We start from the raw sequence: 23,688 nt of genomic DNA, 5'->3' as shown, positions 1-23,688 counted from the left end.
ATTCCAGACCAGCGTGGCCAACATGGTGAAACCCCATCTCTTCTAAAAATATAAAAATTAGCTGGGCATGGCGGTACGCACCTGTAACCCCAGCTACTTGGGAGGCTGAGGCATGAGAATTGCTTGAAGCTGAGAGGCGGAGGATGCAGTGAGCCAAAATTGCACAAATGCACTCCAGCCTGGGTGACAGAGTGAGACTCCATCCCCTCCAACAAAAAAAGAAAAGAAAGAGAGATAATGAGGCAGAATTGCCAGGATCTCAGGTCAGATCACTTCAGGTTTTCAAAAACTCTATGCTGGGCATGGTAACTCACACCTGTAAATCCTAGCACTTTGGGAGGCCAAGGCAGGCGATCACCTGAGGTCAGGAGTTAGAGACCAGCCTAGCCAACATGGTGAAATGTCATCTCTACTAAAAATACAAAAATTAGGCGTAGCCGGATGCGGTGGCTCATGCCTGTAATCCCAGCACTTTGGGAAGCTGAGGCGAGCAGATCACCTGAGGTCAGGAGTTCAAGACCAGCCTGGCTAACATGGTGAAACCCCATCTCTTACTAAAAAATACAAAAATTAGCCGGCGTGGTGACATGTGCCTGTAGTCCCAGATACTTGGGAGGCTGAGACATAAAGAATAGCTTGAACCCAGGAGGCAGACGTTGCAGTGAGCCGAGATTGCGCCACTGCACTCCAGCCTGGGCGACAGAGTAAGACTATATCTCAAAAAAAAAAAAAAAAAAAAAAAAAATTAGGCTTGGTGGTGCATGCCTGTAGTCTCAGCTACTCCTGAGGTTGAGGCATAAGAATCGCTTGAACCCAGGAGGCAGAGGCTGCAGTGAGCTGAGATCACCCCACTGCACTTCAGCCTTGGTGACAGAGTGAGACTCTGTCTCAAAAAACAACAACAACAACAAAAACTCTACTATGATAATGACAATCAAATAATATCTGTGCTGGAATTGGTCTTCCACTAATAAGATTTCCTTATTTTTTCCAAAATTTCTGAATGGACCCTGACTTTCTGGAGACAGACACAGAAGACTATGGACACTCAGCCCAGTCAGGCTCTGAGACTGTGCCTGCATTACTCCTATCACCCCCATCAGGCTCACCTGCCTGATCGATCACACTTTTGTGACTGAATCTCAGGCATAGTCAAATACAATTAGTTCTTGGTGTATATGAACACCACTATAAGAGCAGCAAACGCTGGGAGCGGTGGCTCACGCCTGTAATCCCAGCACTTTGGGAGGCCAAGGTGGGTGGATCATGAGGTCAGGAGTTCAAGACCAGCCTGGCCTGGTGAAACCCCGTCTCTACTAAAAATACAAAAAATTAACTGGCCATGGTGGCAGGTACCTGTAATCCCAGCTACTCAGGAGACTGAGGCAGGAGAATCACTTGAACCCAGGAGGCAGAGGTTGCAGTGAGCTGAGATCAAGCCATTACACTGCAGCTCGGTGAAAGAGCAAGACTCCATCTCAAAAAAGGAGCAGTGAACAATGCCTGCATAGAAGGGTTTGTCAAATGACATATCAGCCTCCCTTGGGCTAACCCCATTTGTTTCCCACGAGCATTCAGGAGCTTTGGATCCAAAAGGAAGCTGGACCCCAGGCCTCCAGGAGAGCTCAGCTTTGCACTGAGGATGCTCATGGCTGCTGCCTCCAGAGGGCACCAGGAGCCCTAACCTCTGCCTATTGCTGCCCAACGCAAAACCATGTGCCATGACAAGTGCTGGCCACATGGAATGGCAAGTCCAGAATACCCTGCCCAGAATAGCAGGATTCCCACTCTTGTGGAAGTTGACAAAAGGAAAAGTATAGACCAGGTTAGTTGGGCCCGGCCTCAGACCCCTCCCATGGACAAAAGCTCAGATACAGAGGTGTAGCCAGTCCAGATAGGGCTGCCAAAACTTGTGAACTGGACATACTCGCCCAACATCCAGATTGATTCCCTTAGGTCCTATTCTGGCCCTAGAGCTGGAAACTTACGTAAATTGCGCCTAGTTGGGTTCTATCATTATCAAATAACTGGTAGTAATGTTGAATGAAGCTGGATCCAATCTGCTCCCAAATTGGCTTGTCTCCCATTCTGGAGCGTCACCCGGCCTCACGGAGACCTGCAAGACCAATGAGACCAGGAGGGAAGCATTGGTACCACAAAAGTAGGTGACTAGTCACTGACCCCCACCCCTCACTGGCCTTCCTGGAGTCCTTTGCTGAGATCTGTTCTCTCAGAGTACACGGAGAAGCCCTGGGGAACCGGCAGGAGACCCCTCCCAAGTCAGACCAGTGCTGGGAGCCCAGAGGTGGACCAGACCCAGCTTTTCCTTTGAGTTCTTGGTTGATGAGACACATAGATGACAGGGTCGTGGAGCACACAGGAGGGATGCTGAGGGTGGATCTACAACAAAGAAAGGTCAGAGCAGGCCCTTGAAAGCGCAGTAAGGGGAGGGTCCTTATGGGAGGAGTTAAGCACTCTTCCAATATCTTTCCATGTAATCCTCTCAACAAACTGCAAGGTCAGAGTTATTGCTGTTCTTCCCACTTTACAGCCCAGAACAACTGATATCTGTGTGTCTGTACTGTTTTGTATTACAGCGCTCAGGCCCCCAACACTGTTCCAGGGCTATGCTGACAGATGGAAGAAGACCCAGTGAGGATGGGGGCAGATTCTCAAGGTCCCTCTTCTTCTTCTTTTTTTTTTTTGAGATGGAGTTTCACTCTTGTTGCCCAGGCTGGAGTGCAATGGCATGATCTTGGCTCACTGCAACCTCCGCTCCCCAGGTTCAAGGGATTCTCCTGCCTCAGCCTCCCGAGTAGCTGGGATTACAGGTACCCTCCAACACACCCAGCTAATTTGTATTTTTAGTAGAAATTGGATTTCACCGTGTTGGCCAGGCTGGTCTCGAACTCCAGACCTCAGATGATCCACCCACCTTGGCCTCCCAAAGTGCTGGGATTACAGGCATGAGCCACTGCACCCAGTCAAGGCCCCTCTTCTGACAAAAATAGCAAGTGACCCCTTAGTCTCATGGGGGCAGTTTACTTCCCTGAGGCCAGGTGATACCTGACGTGGCCCTTTCTAGGATATTTCTTCATTGATTGGAGTAACTCCTACCCACTTCAGAGCTGGGGACATAAGTTCAAGGATCAGAGGGAAAGCTGAGGGTTGTGGGAAGCAGGGATGAAGGCTGTGAAGGGAAACATCTCATCACTTCATATCCCCTCATCCCAGCATTGCCTTCACCCTAAGGAGCTGTCTCTCTTGGGTCTCTGAGAGGGAGGGGAGGCCCCCTCCCAACTAGAGACCATGGCTGTAAGGATACTGGATGGAAAACCCAAGCCCCAGATGGGAGAGTCGCTTGGGCTTTGCTAGGCTTCTTCCAAGTAGGGAAGCCCATATCTCGCTGCAGATCCCCCGACTGCAGACCCACGTGTTGTTCTGTGGTTGGCCCCGACTGTAGAGGAGCCCACCTGCTCTGTGGGACTCTGATAATAGGACTCTGAACTAAAGCAGTGAGGAGGTGGGTTCTATCCCAGCAGACAAGCATTCGCAGTGGTGGGATCTGATGCAAGTCACTGCCCTTCTTAGGGCCTCAGCCTCCACCACTGTAAGATGGGGATGGCAACCTGACAGTGCCAGTGGTTGTGAAGCTTCTCTAAGGGAACATGATAAAGCCTCAGCTCAACATGGTAAGTGCTAGCTCACTCCAGTCCTTGTGACCTCACCCAAAGCCAGAGGAGCCAATGGGGAGGAATCATGTAGGGGAAGAGTGACAACACAGCCAATCCTCCACTCTGTGACCAACACTCAAGCCAATGAGGGACCAGGAAGCTAAGCCAGCTTTATTTTAGGTCCCCTAGGAGGTAGTGGCACTAAAAATAGAAGCTCAGTGCTGGGATGACTAAGAAATGTCCAGGAAAATCTAAAGCAAGCAGGGGAGAAAGCTTGGATCCAGTCATGCCTGCCACACAGGAACACAAGGTGTATCCTAGTTCACTCTGCCAAGAAGCAAATCAACAAGTGGGGAAAGCACAGGACCATCATCTAGTCTTCACTGTGGTCTTGGTCACATTTCCAAGGGGTCAGACTCTGGCTGTACCCACACACAAACTTAGAGGACCTAAAGCAGAGCACAGCTCCCGCCCCTGGCATTTCTGCCCCTTCCACCCTAGTATTTGCTATGCTTAGTCACTCAAAATGCCCTGACCCTGCTGCAGCTTCCAAGGTGCCATACCCAGTGCCTAAGAGCTCTGAGGGTAGGGGAAAAGCTGGAGGAATGGATAAGGGCCACGTCTCCTTCTACCCTTGGCTCACAGCAAAGTTGGGCAGTCCTCAGAAAGGATATGCCAACCAGAAGAAACAGCATCAGCAAATGTCTCGGGGCATGAAAAGGGTCTCGCTCTGTCCCCCAGGTCAGGGTACAGTGGTACCATCTCAGCTCCCTGTACAGCCTCAACCTCCAGGACTCAAGCAATCCTCCCACTTCAGCCTCCCAGGGAGATGAGACTCCAGGCAAGCACCACCAAGCCTGCCTCCTTTTTGTGTTTTCTACAGAGACCGGGCTTCGCCATATTGCTCAGACTGGTCTCAAACTCCTGAGCTCAAGTGATCTGCCCAGCTTGGCCTCACAAAGTGCTGGGATTACAGGAGTGCGCCACCACACCCAGCCTGTGATAACTTCCTGATACAAAAACTCCTTGACTGAAGTAGTGGTAGAAGGAAATGGAGTGGAGGAATAAAGGAAGAAAAGGACCCTTTGGCCTGGTAGGGCAGGGCAGAGTGGGGAAGAGTAAGCTCTCTGAGGAACAGGACAGATCAGGGGCTCCCAGAAAATGAGAAGGAACCTTCAAAACTAGGTGGATTGAGGCCTGCTTCACCATCTTGTGTTTATTTCCACGTAGTGATCACAACAGCCACACTGTCAGAATCCATCGTCATCCAGTGATGTCGCTGGGTCTTGCCCTAAGCTCATCTGGTACATCAGTGCTGACACTGGGTCGTCTGGTCAAGGCCCATCTCTTTCTCTGCTAACTCTGCATCCCTGAGCTCTAAACCACAAAGCTGACCATGCTCCTCCCCTACAACACCCTTGCTTTTGCTTAAAGGCCAAACCCCCTAAGTTCCACAGGTGGCTATCCACCCTCATGCCCATCTCTCTAGCCATTCCCTCCTACGTCAATCCAGCTACATACACAGACACAACAGAATCTACTGAAAGCCTGTTCACTGTGTTTTGTACACAGGCAAGTCCCCTCCTGCGATCCCCACCCTTCTTACATCCTCCAGGCCAGGCTGGAAGATGTTCCCCAAAATAGCCAGCAAGCTCTGATCTTGTTTCTAACACATTTACTGTACAAGTAATAGACTGGAAAGAAACAAAAAAAGCCCGGGCTCGGAGGCAGCCTCACATTAGATTGGGAACTGACCATCACGACAGCTTCTCCTACAGCTCTTGTGAGAGGGCCGCTGACCACACCATCTCCTGCTTCACCCCAACAGTCCGTAGGCTGAGGCCCGGCTCCTTGAGGAGCAGAAAAGACTCTGATGACCTCTCACCCACTGAACACCAGCCTTTGCTGACCCTTAGGTCTCTGTGAGCACAAAGACCCTCTAAGAATGTCTCGGCAACTGTGGCCCTCTCCCAACACATTTGCTCAGAGGCAGAGATGTCCCAGCCTTGTGAATAATTTTCAACTGTTTAGCCATAGATCCCAGGTTAAAACCTCTGACCCAGGAGATCCCGTTAGACAACAGAAAAACCCCATTTTTATCCTCCAATTTTAAGTGTTTCCAAGAACAAAACTCAAAATAACAGTGTCTGGCTGTGAACACTTCATTTTCACCAATGCATATTAGGCATAGAAATGTGCAAAGAGCTTATGTGCACTTGTTTGTAACCACACCCTGTGAGTCAACCCCCACGTTACAGATGACCAAAAGGAGATTCAGCGAGGTTAGCCAACTCCAACTCACTCTAGGTCAGCAGCTGATAGGTGGTGGAATTGTACTGACCAGATTTGGAGGCCTCTCCAGAGTCAGGACTCCTAGTGACAACTTGGGCCTGGAGACAAAAACAAACAGACCACATCAGTGAGAGCACTCCTCTGAGCCTGGCTCTCTCAGAAAGGGGCAAGGCAGTCATGAACCAGGGCTTCCACCTCCAAACAAAGGCCTCAGGCAGAAGAGTTCCACATCAAACCCAAAGTCCAAACCACAGGAGTTTTCATGGAGGATGATGTCAGTTTTCTCAAACCTTCAAAGTCACAACCCTGTTCTACCATCTCAGCAAAGCAGACAGAGCAGACAAAGATCCTAGCCCGAGGCAGGAGAGTGATTGGGAAGACCATGTCACTCCTTCCAGACTGCACACAGAAAGATTCTCATGTGTCTGAAGCCCACAGGGAATGCCAGTAATGCATGGCCTGCAGTGAGGGCCCTGAAATCGGTACCGGTCGTGGCTATCCCCCACACATGCTATCATGGAGACCAAAAACACAGTCCTGAAGCACAGCCCAGAAAGGACTCTTCCAACAGGGAGACTGATAGCCAACCTGGCTTAAAACCCTCAGGCCCAAGGCAGGGCATAGTAGCTCACATCTGTAATCTCAGCACTTTGGGAGGCCCAAGCAGGAGGATCACTTGAGTCTAGGAGTTCTAGAAGCACCTCAGCAACAAAGCCTCATATCTACAAAAAATTCTAAAAATCAGCCAGGCATGGTGGTTCACTCCTGTAGTCTCAGCTACTCAGGAGGCTGAGGTGGGAGGATCACCTGAGTCCAGGAGGTAAAAGCTACAGTGAGCTGTGAACTTACCACTACAATCCACCCTGAGTGACAGGGCAAGACTCTGCCTCAGAACAAACAAACAGGCTGGGCATGGTAGCTCATGCCTGTAATTCCAGCACTTTGGAAGGCCGAGGTGGGCGGATCATGAGGTCAGGAGATTGAGACCATCCTGGCTAACACGGTAAAACAACTAAAAATACAAAAAATTAGCTGGGCGTGGTGGTGGGTGCCTGTAGTCCCAGCTACTCGGGAGGCTGAGGCAGGAGAATGGTGTGAACCCAGGAGGCGGAGCTTGCAGTGAGTGGAGATTGTGCCGCTGCACTCCAGCCTGGGCAACAGAGAGCGAGACTCCATCTCAAAATAAGATAAAATAAAATAAAACAAAATAAAGTAAAATAAAATAAAATTAAATTAAATTAAAATAAAACTAAATTAGCTGGCCACGGTGGCGTACACCTGTAATCCCAGCTACCCGGGAGGCTGAGGGTGCAGTGAGCTGAGAACGCCCCACTGCACTCCAGCCTGGGTGACAGAGCGAGGCTCCAACTCAAAAAAAAAAAAAAGGCCTAACGCAGTGGCTCACGCCCGTAATCCCAACACTTTGGTAGGCCAAGGCTGGTGGATCACCTGAGGTCAGGAGTTCCAGACCAGCCTGGGAAACATAGAGAAACCCCGTCTCTACTAAAAATACAAAAAATTAGCTGGGCATGGTGGTGTATGCCTGTAATCCCAGCTACTTGGGAGGCTGAGGCAGAAGCATTGCTTGAATCCGGGAGGCAGAGGTTGCGGTGAACCGAGATTGTGCCATTGCACTCCAGCCTGGGCAACAAGAACAAAATTCCATCTCAAAAAAAAAGAAAAAAGAAAAAAGAAAATCAGCTGGGTGTGGTGGCGTGCGCCTGTAATCCCAACTACTTGAGAGGCTAAGGCAGGAGAACTGCTTGAACCCGAGAGGTGGAGGTGGCAGTGCGCCAAGAACGCTCCACTGCACTCCAGCCTGGGCAATAGAGGGAGACTTCGTCTCAAAAAAACAAACAAATGGCCGGGCGAGGTGGCTCACGCCTGTAATCCCAGCACTTTGGGAGGCTGAGGCGGGTGGATCACGAGGTCAGGAGATGGAGACCATTCCAGCCAACACAGTGAAACCCTGTCTCTACTAAAAATACAAAAAAATTAGCCGGGCACGGTGGTGGGCGCCTGTAGTCCCAGCTACTCAGGAGGCTGAGGTAGGAGAATGGCGTGAACCCGGAGGCGGAACTTGAAGTGAGCTGAAATCACGCCACTGCACTCCAGCCTGGGCGACAGAGCAAGACTTCGTCTCAAACAAACAAACAAAAACAAAAACAAGCCCTTGGAGCCAGAGTGCAAAAAGTATCTTGGGGGTACAGTGGCTCACACCCGTAATCATAAATGTAATCCCTCGAACACTTTGGGAGTCAGCAGTTCAAGATCAGCCTGGACAACACAATGAGACCTCATGTCTACAGGAATAAAAAAAAAAAAAAAAGCTGGACATAGTGCAATATGCCTGTAGCCCCGGTTACTCGGAAGGCTGAGGTGGGAGGATAGCTTGAGCCAGGAGGTCCAGACTGGGCAACACAGCGAGACCTTGTCTCAAAAAAAAAAAAATCCTGAAGGCAGAGCAGCAGCAACTAGACAGGAAGACATTGCTGGGTGTTAGTCTTTCAGGAAAAACTGTCCCCCACTGATTTTATGGTCTGACAAGGGGTGCTACTATGCATTCTGTCCCATTGCACCTGGAACAGTCTCAACCACTTATCCTGTCTTCAAGTATCAACCACTTATCCTGTCCTAGGTGACCTGGCCCTCCTGGCTGTCCAACCTCATCTCTTACCACTCCCTCCCCTCCTCTACAGTCGCACCAGGCACTTTCCTCCATCTGGAACATGCTGAGTCTGTTCTCACTGCAGGGCGCTGCCAACTGTTGCTCCTTCTGTCTGGACCACTCTAATTCCTAGACCTTCCAGTGTCACATATGTGCCAGCTCGAATGTAACCTCCTCATTCACACCTTCCCTGACCACTCAGTCTAAAGTAGCTGTCTAGTGGCCAGGTACAGTGGCTCATGCCTGTAATCCCAGCACTTTGGGAGGCTGAGCAGGCAGATCACTTGAGGTCAGGAGTTCGAGACCAGCCTGGCCAACATGGCGAAACCCTGTCTCTACTAAAAATACAAAAATCAGCCAGAAATGGTGGCATGCGCCTATAGTCCCAGCTACTTGGGAGGCTGAGGTGGTAGAATGACTTGAACCTGGGAGGCAGAGGTTGTAGTGAGCCGAGATCATGCCGCCCCGCACTCCAGCCTGAGCGATAGAGAGTCAGTCTCAATTAAAAAAAAAATAAATAAATAATAAAGTAGCTGTCTAGTTACCCATTTTGCCTCCTGTATTATTTTCTTAGCACTTATCACTGCATGACATTGTCACATTTTGGTATTTGTTTACGGTCTATCTCCTTGACAAAGTACCCCTAGTCATCCCTGTTCCCATGGTACCTGGCCCAGCCCTCAATAACTATTTGTCGACTAAGTGCATGAGTGTGTCAGAGCCTGGGCTGAGAAGCCAGTCCTTCTTCTCTGGGGGAGAAGTGAGTTCTGTGCAAACTTTACTCAAGTGGCCTACTGACCCACTTCCCCTCCACCCACACCTTCTGTCCAAGCTGTGAGGAAACAATTATTTCTTGTCCACCCAGCTATCTGTCTGTAGCATGTGGCAAGTGGGGCTTGGCCCCAATACTCTCTCATTCCCAAGGTCCTAGTGATGTGACAGACAACTGTGGCTAAACAGCAGGCACAGCCACACCCTCAAAGACCTGGCCTCTAGCCTGCTCCACCTCTCCCTTGTTAGGTGACCCTTTGACTCTGTCCCATCATTAGTAATTGTTGGAAGTTAGGAGGAAATGATGGGGTATGGAGCAGGACCCAGCTGTTAGGAGTTAGTACGGGTTCCTAGGTGAATACTGGGTCAACAGCTAGGAAGAAGGTAGGTATCTCACCCACACCATGGAGTAGGCCTAGAACCAGGAATGTAACCTGCGTGGCCCGCCACTCCCCTGCCTGAAGGATGGAGTGAAATCAGCCCAGATGGCTGAGCAGGACAGAATCCTTTCCTGGGACTGTCACCTGAGGTCTAGGTGCCCACAGCACTTTTACCTGCAGGGAGGGTTCTATAGCCACTGGGCTTCCCTGACTGGCCCAGTTGAATCCCAAGACCTGCATTCTGGTCTCTGCTCTGCACTTACTCCATATGTAACCTCCCTTTCCCCAGTGACTCAGAAGACCTCTGGGGCCCCATTCCTTCTACCCAGCTCCCATCCGTGAACTTAGCCTCAGGCTATGAACTTGATGGTCAGGTAAACATGGACTTGGCTCCCCTAATGGGGCTTGAGACCCCTAAGGGACCACTCCTGTGGCCTGGCCAACACTGTTGTGACACGCTGAGATTGAGAAGAGCAGGGAATAAAGAGATGACCATGGCGTCCACAGGGTGGTGGAGGGAACACCTCCTATGAGTCAAACACTTCTGTGTTCTCTCACTTGAGTCTCACAACAAGCCCTGTGAAGCTGGTATGATTATCTTCACTTTATAGACAAGGAAACAAAGACTCCAAGAGGTTAAGAAAGAATTTAAGACCACAAAAAGCCACTGGCATAGCTAGCATTAGAATGTCCACAAAACTGGCCGAGATGGGGCCAGCACAGTGGCTCACACTTGTAAACCCAGCACTTTGGGAGGCCAAGGCGAGTGGATCACCTAAGGTCAAGAGTTCAAGACCAGCCTGGCCAACATGATGAAACCCTGTCCCTACTAAAAATACAAAAAATTGGCCATGCGTGGTGGCAGGTGCCTGTAATCCCAGCTACTCCGGATGCTGAGGCAGGAGAATTGCTTGAACCCGGGAAGCAGAGGTTGCAGTGAGCCAGAATCGTGCCACTGCACTCCAGCCTGGGCAATGAGAGTGAAACTCCAACTCAAAAAGAAACAAAACAAAACAAAACAAAACAAAACTGGGCCGGGCGCGGTGGCCCACCCCTGTAATCCCAGCACTTTGGGAAACTGAGGCAGGTGGATCACGAGGTCAGGAGTTCAAGACCAGCCTGGTCAAGATGGCGAAACCCTGTCTCTATTAAAAATACAAAAATTTCACTTTGGGAGGCTGAGGTGGGCGGATCATGAGGTCAGGAGATCGAGACCATCCTGGCTAACACGGTGAAACCCCGTCTCTACTAAAAATACAAAAAAATTAGCCGGGTGTGGTGGCAGGCGCCTGTAGTCCCAGCTACTCAGAAGGCTGAGGCAGGAGAATGGCGTGAACCCGGGAGGTGGAGTTTGCAGTGAGCCGAGATTGTGCCACTGCACTCCAGCCTGGGCGACAGAGTGAGACTCCATCTCAAAAAAAAAAAAAAAAATTTGCTGGACATGGTGGTGGGTGCCTGTAATCCCAACTACTCAGCAGGCTGAGGGAAATAATTGCTTGAACCTGGGAGGTGGAGGTTGCAGTGAGCCGAAATCACACCACAGCACTTCAGCCTGGGCGACAGAGGGAAACTGTCTTCAAAAAAAACCGGCCAAGATGCGAACAGCTGAGAGCCAATGTGGAGTAGCAGAAAGCACCTAAGTGACAAAATCAGGTAGCACAAGAACATGTCCATACACCTTTCCACCTGCTTCAGGGACGCCCACATTGGCCACATCATAACAGTAGGTGAGTGCCAGCCCGAGCAAGACAGTGCGCTTCATCGTGTTCAAGGTCACCAAGGCCGCTGGCACCAAGAAGCAGTTCCAGAAGTTCTAAGGCTGGACGTCTGCCCACTCCCCGCAATGAAATAAAGTTATTCTCATTTCCCCCAACCCCCCGAAAAAAAAAATCGGGTGGCAAGGAATGCAGCCCAGGCCTTGTCTTCCCCTACGAAATCCGCAAGCTCCATGAGCCTTAGAATGGAAGAACCTGAGCACCTACTCAGCAGGTCAAAGCACTTTTACACCTTAAGAGACATCAGAATTTGCATTCTCGTAGTCCTGAAACCACCTGCAAGTGGAACCAGTATCTCCACACAGAGTTCCTTCCTGGGGCAACAAGCTTTCCAGTTTCTGCCCTGGGGAGACCCACTGGCGCTGATGGAATCATTCGAGGTTTTAAGAAACAAACATTCCAAAATTCCTCCAGTTTACTGAGGACACTGGGGCAAACAGCCCTCAGTTCCCCAGGTACCCCAGAAACCCCTCTCTCATGAGTAAAGTTCCCCATCTCCATAGCGGCCCTGTCTCCAGCCTGGGGGCTTAGGGAGCTGGCACACAGCAGGTACAGCAACAAATGAGTAACGCCCAAGGCAGTGAAAAGAAGTTCTTGGCCACTGGTCACCCTGCAGTAGGAGCCCTGGGGTCCCTAGGCAGGCCACCCTGGGCCTCGTGTCCCTCTCCCTTGGCCACTAAGACACGTTCCCAGCCAAACCCAGACCCAAGCAAAGCATTCTGCCCACGAGGGCACACTCCAGCTGATAGGGTGAGGAAAAAGAGGGTGATTATTACATGGCCTAAATCACTCCAAGGATAATCCAAACACTGCTGGCTCCCCGAGAGAGGGACTTAAGAATTCCTGCCATACATGATCAAAGGAAGAGAGAATCACAGAATCTCAAAGCTAGAAAAGGGGTAGCCAACTCAAACTGAACTGCAAACACACAAACATCATTCTCAAATGCCCTATCAAAACATTAATTAAACATTAAAAAAAAAAAAACAAAACCCCAGCACCCAGCACAAGGTTCGGCTCAAACTTTTTTTTTTTTTAAGACAGAGATCTCCTTTTGTCACCCATGCTGGAGTGCAGTGGCGCAATCTTGGCTCACCGCAACTTCAAACTTCAGTCTCCCAGGTTCAAATGATTCTCTTGCCTCCCGAGTAGCTGGGATTACAGGTACCTGCCACCATGCCCGGCTAAGTTTTTGGAATCTTAGTAGAGATGGGGTTTTTCCACGTTGGCCAGGTTGGTCTCAAACTCCTGACCTCAGATGATCCACCACCTTGGCCTCCCAAAGTGCTGGGATTACAGGCGTGAGCCTCGTGCCCGGCCAAGAAATCATGCCCAACTTTCGATGTCCATTCTGTGGAAAACTTTTTGGATTCACTCCCCTTACCCCAAAAGGACTATTCCTCTGTCCCAGAGGCCTCAAGGAAAATGGTCTGAATTGCATTCTAAAGCAAGCACTATTGGTATTTCCAAAGTCCCTGCTGTCTCTGGCTTCCCTCTGTAAGCTCCCAGGCAACGGCCATCTGTTGAAGGTACATCCAAGGAGCCTCCCTGACCAGGTCTGCTGAACCTCCCACCTCTGTGGAGAATTCCTGTCTGGTGCCTGGGAAGATCCCCTGATGGGTACCACCCCAGGAACAATTATTGGGCACTTAAAGTGACCATAAGAGGGTCTCAGTGAAAGGAGCAGAAGCCACAAACCCATGCTCCAGGAAAGGGATTAGAAGGTCTCGCATAGGCCAGGCACACGGTGGCTCACGCCTGTAATCCCAGCATTGTGGGAGGCCGAGGTGGGCAGACCAAGAGTTGAAGAGATCGAGATCATCATAGCCAACATGGTGAAACCCCATCTCTATTAAAAATACAAAAATTAACTGGGCATGGTGGTGCATGCCTGTAGTCCCAGCTACTCGAGAGGCTGAGGCAGGAGAATCGCTTGAACCTGGGAGGCAGAGGTTGCAGTGAGCTGAGATCGTGCCACTGCACTCTAGCCTGGGTGACAGAGTGAGACTCCATCTCAAAAAGAAGGCCACGCACAACAGACAAGGCGTGGTGGCTGTTCCCTATAATCCCAGTACTTGGGAGGTTGAGAAAGGAGGATCACCTGAGCTCAACAGTTCTGAGACCAGCCTGGGCAACACAGTGAGATCCCATCTCTACAAAAAGTTGTATAACTTGGCCAGGCACGGTGGCTCACGTCTGTAATCTCAGGACTTTGGGAGGCTGAGGAGGGAGGATTACTTGAGCCCAGAGTTCAAGACCAGCCTGGGCAAGATAGTGAGACTTTTGTCTCCACAAAAACTAAAAAATAAAATATAAAGATTAGCAGGTGTGGCCAGGCGCAATGGCTCACGCCTGTAATCCCAGAACTTTGGGAGGCTGAGTGTACCACAGGGTCAGGAGTTCGAGACCAGCCTGGCCAATATGGTGAAACCCTGTCTATACTAAAAATACAAAAATTAGCCGAGCATGGTGGCGGGAGCCTGTAGTCCCAACTACTCAGGAAGCTGAGGCAGGAGAATCACTTGAACCTGGAAGGCAGAGGTTGCTGTGAGCGAGATTGTGCCACTCACTGCATTCCAGCCTGGGCAAGAGTGAGACTCTATCTCAAAAATAATAATAATAATTAGCCGGGCGTGATGGTGAGCATCTGTAATGCCAGCTACTCAGGAGGCTGAGGTGGGAGGACTGCTTGAGCCCAGGAGGTCAAGGCTGCAGTGAGCTGAGATGGCATCACTGCACTTTAGCAGTGACACAATCACAGCTCACTGCAGACTTGAACTTCCGGGCTGAAGTGATCCTTTTGCCTCACCTCCCAAGTAGCTGGGATTATAGGCACCCACCACCATATCTGGCTAGTTTTTATTTATTTAATTTATTTTAAAGACGGCATCTAGCGCCGGGTGCAGTGGCTCACGCCTGTAATCCCAGCACTTTGGGAGGCTAAGGCGGGAGGATCACGAGGTCAGAAGATTGAGACCATCCTGGCTAACACGGTGAAACCCCATCTCTACTAAAAATACAAAAAATTAGTCAGGCGTGGTGACGGGCACCTGGAGTCCCAGCTACTTGGGAGGCTGAGGCAGGAGAATGGCATGAACCCGGGAGGCGGAGCTTGCAGTGAGCTGAGATCATGCCATTGCACTCCAGCCTGGGCGACAGAGGGAGACTCCATCTCAAAAAAAAAAATAAATAAATAAATAAAGACAGGGTCTCACTGTTGGTGAAAGAGTGAGACCCTATCTCATTAAAATAAAATAAAAAGGCTGCTGATGTACACTAAGAAAAATTTTAAAAAGAAAAAAAGGGCCGGGCGCGGTGGCTCAAGCCTGTAATCCCAGCACTTTGGGAGGCCGAGACGGGCGGATCACAAGGTCAGGAGATCGAGACCATCCTGGCGAACACAGTGAAACCCCGTCTCTACTAAAAATACAAAAAAAAAACTAGCCGGGCGAGGTGGCGGGCGCCTGTAGTCCCAGCTACTTGGGAGGCTGAGGCAGGAGAATGGCGGGAACCCAGGAGGCGGAGCTTGCAGTGAGCTGAGATCCGGCCACTGCACTCCAGCCTGGGCGACAGAGCAAGACTCCGCCTCAAAAAAAAAAAAAAAAAAAAAAAAAGAAAAAAAGGCCAGGCGCCGTGGCTCATGCCTATAATCCCAGCACTTTGGGAGGCTAAGGTGGATGGATTACCTGAGGTCAGGAGTTCGAGATCAGCCTCACCAACATGGAGAAACCCCGTCTCTACTAAAAATATAAAATCAGCCAGGCGTGGTGGCACATGCCTGTAATCCCAGCTACTAGGGAGGCTGAGGGAGGAGAATTGCTTGAATCCAGGAGGCGGAGGTTGCAGTGAGCCAAGATCGCGCCATTGCACTCCAGCCTGGGCAACAAGAGTGAAACTCCGTCTCAAATAAATAAATAAATGAAAAGAAAGAAAAGAAAGAGGCTGGGCGCAGTGGCTCAAGCCTGTAATCCCAGCACTTTGGGAGGCTGAGACGGGCAGATCACGAGGTCAGGAGATCGAGACCATCCTGGCTAACACGGTGAAACCCCGTCTCTACTAAAAAAATACAAAAAAATTAGCTGGGCGAGGTGGTGGGCGCCTGTAGTCCCAGCTACTCGGGAGGCTGAGGCAGGAGAATGGCGTGAACCCGGGAGGCGGAGCTTGCAGTGAGCTGAGATCCGGCCACAGCACTGCAGCCTGGACGGCAGAGCAAGACTCCGTCTCCAAAAAAAAAAAAAAAAAAAGAAAGAAAAGAAAGAAAAGAAAGGAAGAAAAAAGAAAGGCATGGTGGCTCACGCTTATAAACCCAGCACTTTGGGAAGCCAAGGTGGGCGGATCACCTGAGGTCAGGAGTTTGAGACCAGCCTGGCCAACATAGCAATACCCCATCTCTACTAGAAATATAAAAATTAGCCAGCTGTGATGGCAGGCGGGTATAATCCCAGCCACTTGGGAGGCTGACACAGGAGAAACGCTTGAACCTGGGGGGCGGGGGTTGCAGTGAGCTGAGATTATGCCACTACACTCCAGCCTGGGCAAGAGTGACACTTCACCCCAGCCTGGGTGAAAAAAAAAAAGAAAAAAAAAGATACCAGTGCTTCATTAAGGGAATCCTAGCTTTTTTTTTTTTTAGAGATAGGGTCTTGCTAGAGTGTCCCAGTCTACAGTGCAGTGGCATGATCATAGCTCACGGAACCTTGACCTCCTGCAGCCTCTTGAGCAGCTGGAACTACAGGTATACAACACCATAACCACACTAGCTATTTTTTTATTTTTCTTTTGTAGAAATGGGTATTGCAATGTTGACAAGGCTGGTTTTGAACTCCTGGCCTCAAGCGATGCTCCAGCTTCGGAGCTGGTGCTGAATCCTAGAATTTTTGATATAAGGTGGCTTCTAGTTATGATTTTTTTTTTTCCGAGACAGAGTTTCGCTGTTGTTGCCCAGGCTAGAGCACAATGGCATCATCTCAGCTTACTGCAAACTCCACCTCCCAGGTTCAAGCGATTCTCCTGCCTCAGTCTCCAGAGTAGCTGGGATTATAGGCATCTACCACCACGCCCAGATAATTTTTGTATTTTTAGTAGAGACAGGGTTTCTCCATGTTGGTCAGGCTGATTTCGAACTCCTGACCTCAAGTGGTCCACCCTCCTCAGCCTCCCAAAGTATTGGGATTACAGGAGTTTTTTTTTTTTTTTTTTTTTTTTGTTGAGACGGAGTCTCGCTCTGTGGCCCAGGCTGGAGTGCAGTGGCCGGATCTCAGCTCACTGCAAGCTCCGCCTCCCGGGTTCCCGCCATTCTCCTGCCTCAGCCTCCCGAGTAGCTGGGACTACAGGCGCCCGCCACCTCGCCCGGCTAGTTTTTTTTTTTTTTGTATTTTTAGTAGAGACGGGGTTTCACCGTGTTAGCCAGGATGGTCTCGATCTCCTGACCTTGTGATCCGCCCGTCTCGGCCTCCCAAAGTGCTGGGATTACAGGCTTGAGCCACCGTGCCCGGCCGGGATTACAGGAGTTTTGAGCCACTGCGCCCGGCCTAGTTCTGAAATTTGAAAATTCTGTGTCTCCAGGGTGGGGAACATCAAACACCAGGCCTGTCGTGGGGTGGGGGGAGCGGGGCGGGATAGCATTAGGAGATACACCTAATGTAAATGAGGAGTTAATGGGTGCAGCACACCAACATGGCACATGTATACATATGTAACAAACCTGCACGTTGTGAACATGTACCCTAGTACATAAAGTATAAAAAAAAAAAAAATTCTGTGTCTCCTTTTATTTTTTGAGACAGAGTCTCACTTTGTCGCCAGGCTAGAGTGCAGTGGCATAATCTTGGCTCACTGCAACCTCCTCCCGGGTTCAAGCGATTCTCCTGCCTCAGCCTCCTAAGTAGCTGGGATTACAGGCACCCGCCACCATGCTCGGCTAATTTTTGTATTTTTAATAGAAACAGAGTTTCACTATATTGGCCAGGCTAGTCTCGAACTCCTACCCTCCTGATCTGCCCGCCTTGGCCTCCCAAAGTGCTGGGATTACAGGCGTGAGTCACCGCAACCTGCCTAGTCTGTGTCTCTCTTAAGTAATTCTTCCCCTCCCAAACCACCAACTCCAAAGGCTGCAGAATAAAACAAGACATGGCTCAGAGAGAAGAGATGGGCTCAGCCAGGCGCGGTGGCTCACACCTGTAATCCTAGCACTTTGGGCAGCCGAGGCGAGTGGGTCACTTGAGGTCAGGAGTTCAAGACCAGCCTGGCGAATATGGTGAAACCCCATCTCTACTAAGAATACAAAAATTAGCCGGGTGTGGTGGTGGGTGCCTGTAACCCCAGCTACTCCGGAGGCTGAGGCAGGAGAATCGCTTGAACCCAGGAGGCGGAGATTGCAGTGAGCCAAGATGGCGCCACTGCACTCCAGCCTGGGCAACAGAGCAAGACTCTGGCTCAAAAAAAAAGTGATAGGCAGATAGGCCTCTATACATGAAAGGACATAATTTTGAGCTAATTGAGAACTGAAGCATCTTGATATCCCGCCTCATCCTTGTGCAGCCAAATCCCAACCACTGCATGCCAGGCCCCACTTCCAAGTCAGCCTTACATGAACAGAGGATGCAGATAGATCCTGGAGAACCTCAGGGTACTTCTCTTATATCTGAGACCTAGATGGCCTGCCAAGTTCCAGAAATGTTAACGAATTATCAGGATCAGGATGCCTAGTGATGGCTGGCTGACCTCAGACAAAGAAGTTACAGGGAACTTCTAGAGGTTGGAATGAGAGGGAGGCACCTGAATTCCTCCTACTCTTGAGTAACCTTGGAGAAGGAAAAGTATCTTTTTCACCCTGAAGAAAACCCTTGTGATCACTGGGCAATTGTTCACGTCTGTAATCCCAGCACTTTGGGAGGCTGAGGTGGGAGTATCACTTGAACTCAGGAGTTTGAGACCAGCCTGGGCAATATATGGAGATCACATCACTACAAAAAATAAAAATAAAATTAGGCTGGGATCAGTGGCTCACGCCTATAATTCCAGCACTTTGGGGAGGCCAAGGCAGGTGGATCACCTGAGGTCAGGAGTTCACGACCAGCCTGACCAACATGGTGAAACCCCGTCTCTATTAAAATTACAAAAATAGCCAGGCGTGGTGGCGTGCCCCTGTAGTCCCAGCTACTCGGGAGGCTGAGGCAGGAGAGTCATTTGAACCCCGGAGGCGGAGGTTGCAGTGAGCTGAGATCGTGCCATTGCACTCCAGCCTGGGCGAAAGACCAAGACTCTGTCTAATAAATAAATAAATAAATAAATAAAATAAAAAATAGGCCGGGCGCGGTGGCTCAAGCCTGTAATCCCAGCACTTTGGGAGGCCAAGGCGGGCGGATCACGAGGTCAGGAGATTGAGACCATCCTGGCTAACACGGTGAAACCCCGTCTCTACTAAAAATACAAAAAACTAGCCGGGCGAGGTGGCGGGCGCCTGTAGTCCCAGCTACTCGGGAGGCTGAGGCAGGAGAATGGCGTGAACCCAGGAGGCGGAGCTTGCAGTGAGCCGAGATCCGGCCACTGCACTCCAGCCTGGGCAACAGAGTGACACTCCGTCTCAAAAAAAATTAAAAAATAAAAAAATTGTAATTTTTTATTGTAGTAATACATGCCTGTAGTCCCAGCTACTTGCGAGACTGAAAGGGAGGATTACTTGAGCCCAGGAGGTCGAAGCTACAGTTGGCCACGACTGAGCCACTGCACTCCAACCTGGAGGGCGAAGCAATATCTTGTCTCAAAAAAACAACAGGCCAGGCGTGGTGGCTCACGCCTGTAATCTCAACACTTTAGGAGGCCAAGGCAGGTAGATCACCTGAGGCCAGGAGTTCGACCAGCCTGACAAATATGGTGAAACCCCATCTCTAATAAAAATACAGAAATTAGCCAGGTATGGTGGTATGCACCTGTAGTTCCAGCTACTTGGGAGGCTGAGGCAGGAGAATTGTTTGAACCCAGGAGGCAGAGGTTGCAGTGGGCCGAGAGTGCACCACAGCACTCCAGTCTGGGTGACAGAGCGAGACTCTGTCTCTAAAGAAACAAAAAACAAACAAACAAAAAAAAATTCTCTTGGTCAAGCCACCCAGGGCCACGAAATACGCAAACTAAGCCAGAGCCATAAGCCAGCTCACCTGAAATCTGTGTCCTAGAAAGTAGCAATCCAGACAATCTACGGAGAGTCTTGAAATAACTGCTTCTAGTTCTAGATTTCACCTCATTGTCCTGTGGGTAGTCCCTCTTGGATGAACCTGATTTCCATGTCCTCATGGGCCAGAATATGGACTAGGAAAGTTAAATCCAGAGAGAAGGCAGGGTTTGGTAAGATCTGAGCAGCATCCTTGCCTGTTCTTCCCGACCAGGGAAAATAACTAGGCAGAGCAATTCATATGCAAGAAAACATCTAAGTCAAGAGTACTTGGAAGAAGTGACCAGAAATGACCAGAAAAACATTACCTGGGAAAATACTCAAGGGGGAAGAAAAAAAAATGTAGGGGCAGTTGCTTTCTTCACCTTGGGTCTCAATCAGCCCTTCTAAGAGCCCTGATATTCTGCTTGCTGCTGAGGCCAGGGCTGCAGAGATTGAACTGCTGCTTTTTTTTTTTTGAGACGGAGTCTTGCTCTGTCACCTAGGCTAGAGTGCAGTGCCATGCTCTCTGCTCACTGCAACTTTTGCCTCCCGGATTCAAGCGATTCTCCTGCCTCAACCTCCTGAGTAGCTAGCTGGGATTACAGGTGCGCGCCACCATACCCTGCTTTTTTTTTTTTTAAACAGAGTCTTGCCCTGTCACCCCGGCTGGAGTGCAGTGGCGTGATCTCAGCTCACTGCGATCTCCACTTCCCGGGTTCAAGCAATTCTCCTGCCTCAGTCTCCTGAGTAGCTATCATTACAGACGTGCACCACCACGTCCAGCTAATTTTTGTATTTTTAGTAGAGATGCACTTTCGCCATGTTGGCCATGCTGGTCTGGAACTCTTGACCTCAGGTGATCCGCTGGCCTTGGCCTCCCAAAGTGCTGGGATTGCAGGCGTGAGCCACCGCGCCAGGCCTGAGCTGCTTCTTTAGTCTCTGGAAAGACTGCGGCTCAGAGAAATCAAGGCTTTACATGCCATCTCTCCCCTAGTTCCAAGATCTTCTCTGGACTGGTTCCTAAATTTACCATCTCTCAATCAGAAGCGCCTTGACAAAGGCTATCAGGATAGTATTCTCTGGTCAAAGATAACCCTTCTCCCAGAACTCAGTAGGGTCTCTGATGGCAGCAGTAAGGGCAATTTCATAAAGCAACCACGTTCCTGCCTGTTTATAGGCGGCTCCAGTTGTTGGGAAGTGAGCAAGCAAGTGAGGGGAAGCCAGACTTTCTGCAGCTTCCAGCCCTAGTTCTGCCGCCCAGGCTTCGGAAGGGCCCCACAAAGTCTGAAATCTACATGCTCCACACCAAGGCCCCTTCCAGCCCAGGTTTTGGTTTAGCACTAGGCTCAAGAACCTCAGGCCTGAATTCTACTTTCCCGTGCATTAAGTCCCACCTTAACATCCCATTATTACAAAGTCATCCTCTCCTGCGGGGCAATTCTATGTTGCCGCTGGGGCCTGGTCACTGATAGAGAAGGGCGTGGACTGGGCCTACCCGCCAGGAGCCGCCTCACCCCATCAGGCCCAGGCAGGGGTAAAGTCTCCCGTGGAATCCCCTCCCGCCTCATATTCCCTGACCCTGCCCTCCCTGCGAGAACTCTAGTACGGGCTCCACAGAGGGAGCGGTAAGAAACGTACACTCCCGAGGGGCAGACAAGCAGGGGGCGTTCACCTACACCCCGGCCGAGCTATGGTCGGGAACAGGGTGAGGGGCCCAAGCCCCGGCTGCGGCAGGCGGGCGCCCTTACCCATGCTGACTCTGGAGCGGGCCGGGTGGCGCTGCCCATCCCCGGATCCTTCGTAGGTGGGTAGCAGGACGTGGGACTGGGGTCTGCCCGCTAGCCAGCCTGCAGAGCTTGCGGGGCTCGCGCAGGCCGGGCCAGGCTAGACGGGGCGGGGCCCTAAGGCCCCATCCGGATGGTCCCGACTAGAGAAAAAGGCCCGGCCATGGCGCAGGCCAGTGCACCAGCCACCAGCACGGTACGGCCCAGATAGGCGCCTGGCTGGCTCTCTCTGCGTTCCCCCCGGCCGCCGCCTCACAGGACCGGCGGGAGGCGGAGCCGCGCTCGACACATGGCCCGGGCCCCGCGCGGCTTCGGGCCGCCGGGGGGGGGGGGGAGGGGAGGGGCCGCCCGGGGACTCTCAGCGGAGCGTCCCGGCAGCCCGGAGAGCGGCTCCTGCGGCCCAGCCCCCGCCCCGGCGTGCTGGCCCCGACACTCACCCGAGGGGCTGGCACGATGGCGGCAGCGGCGGCGGCGGCAACCCAGCGCGGTCTGCGACCGACTGTCCCTTCCCCCCTGCCTTCCTTCGCCCGCCCCGCTGCACTCTGGGAGACGCAGTCCCACCGCCCCCCCTTTCCGGCATGAGCACGCCGAGAGAAAACTACAATTCCCGGTGTGCTATGCGCGGAGGCCCAGACACGGCCCGCAGCGCGGGAGGTGAGGCTAAGCCAGGGAGGGAGGCTGCCGGGGCAAGCCCCTGAGAATTGTGGTCTAGTGGAAGCCTCTGGAACACTGGAGGTTGGCGCCAGGCTAGGGTCAGGGCTCAGTTGTTGCCTGGTCTCAGCTGGCTCGGCCCCGCCCGGTCTGTGCACTGGGGTGGGGGTTGGCCCCGCCTCCGTGGGAGCCCAGCCCGGCCCCAAGCTGGCCCAGCTGCCCCTCCCTGGGCCCCTGGGCCGTTTCCGCTCACGAAACCCCTTCCCCTTGGGGCTATGGCGGCCGCTGCTGCTCTTTCGAGCTGTGTGGCCTTAACCATCCCGGGCGGAACGCAAAGCTCTTGCAGTTGTAACGTTCGTTCGCCTGCCCCTGGGCGAGCTGGGCCCAAAGCTGGTTTCGAGCAGGCTAGGCTGTTCTTGGGCCGGAGACTCAGATGTCCCTCAGATGGGGCTTGGCTGGAGAGGTTACTCTCAAACTTCTACAGTCAGGAGTCCCCAAAACATTCTGTAAGGTTTTTTTGCAGCAGACAGAGCAGCTAAGTGTTTCATTTTTATTAATGAGGAAAGAAATAACTTGACTCACCCAAAATTTCCCTGGGATTTAAGTGACCAGATTGTAAATAGTTCTCTTCCTACCCATTGCCCTTTCCTTTCAACGCCCATTTCATTGTTTCCTTGGTAACACAAACATTTGTGGTAAGGCCAGTCTCTAGGTCAGACCTGTGCTTGGCAAAGACATCTGCAGCCAACCTGGGGTACCACAAGTAAGGGAAATGGCTGCAAGGCCTCTCCAGGCAACTCCTAGCCTTCCCTCCTGGCCGGAGATCTCTCAGTACTCATGTTCTTCCAGAAGAGTTTTGCACCTTTACCCACCCCTAGGCTACCCCTCCAAGAGATGACTGGTAAGATCGGACCACGCTTGTTTTTTAAATCTCAGGTCTGTCAACATTACACTTTGCCAGACTAGATGCTTACTACTCAGCTAGTGAGAACTCTGCATTGCCCCGCTTGTACATCTGCATCTGGGATCTCCATTGCTCTGTGAACTGTCTTCTCCCTAAGAAGCCAAAACACTGCCCATAACCTCCAAACACCAGAGAGGGTCCAGGGAGTACTGTTGAGAGCCTCAAGGGAGCCAAGGCAGAAACAGCAGAAGTCCCTTCAATAAACAGGAGCTCAAGGATGCACTGAAGAGCATGGCTACAGCCTGGAAAAGGCCTCACTCCAAGGAAGGAAACCCGGAAGATGAGAGACGGGCCCAATAGGAGCAACAAAGGGCACTGCTGTGCTTCCACCACCTGATTACCAGCCAGATCTAATCCTAGGAAGGCAGAGTTCCAGTCCATCCCCCAACCAGGCACCCACACAACCTATGTCTCACCCCTTCTTCCCCACCGGACTTCTTTCCCAACTCAGTGCTAAGGGACTAGAAGGGAAACAGAGACTTGAGTTTTAGGACCATTCCAGCATGTTGCCACAGGCAAGGCCCCAGGCAGATGGCTTTGTCCATAATTAACAGAAGAGAGTCATATTTTATGGGGT

The 23,688-nt window shown here is 51.3% G+C and overlaps 1 protein-coding gene across 5 annotated transcripts in view; it reads right to left on the bottom strand.

Moving 5' to 3' along the window:
* Window positions 1-22,185, bottom strand: part of NUTF2 (nuclear transport factor 2) — a 28,277-nt gene extending 6,092 nt beyond the window's left edge. Inside the window, exons 1-3 of one of the 5 annotated variants that reach the window (XM_033219732.1) lie at window positions 21,934-22,029; window positions 6,016-6,064; window positions 1,989-2,116 (exon numbers count right to left, since the gene is read on the bottom strand). In XM_033219732.1, the coding sequence (XP_033075623.1) occupies window positions 1,989-2,087 (99 nt within the window). In that variant the 5' untranslated portion in view covers window positions 2,088-2,116; window positions 6,016-6,064; window positions 21,934-22,029. Of the gene's footprint in view, window positions 1-1,988; window positions 2,117-5,976; window positions 6,065-21,460; window positions 21,907-21,933 lie in introns of those variants that run through there. The other 4 variants (XM_033219734.1, XM_033219733.1, XM_033219731.1 and 1 more) reach the window with 4 other exon arrangements.
* Window positions 22,186-23,688: the final 1,503 nt, after the last annotated feature.

The sequence above is a fragment of the Trachypithecus francoisi genome, unplaced genomic scaffold, assembly GCF_009764315.1.
Source record: "Trachypithecus francoisi isolate TF-2019V2 unplaced genomic scaffold, Tfra_2.0 Lachesis_group10, whole genome shotgun sequence".
Classification (NCBI taxonomy): Eukaryota; Metazoa; Chordata; class Mammalia; order Primates; family Cercopithecidae; genus Trachypithecus; species Trachypithecus francoisi.
The sequence above is the reverse complement of the archived record's forward strand: the minus strand, read 5'-3'. Positions and strand labels throughout refer to the sequence as shown.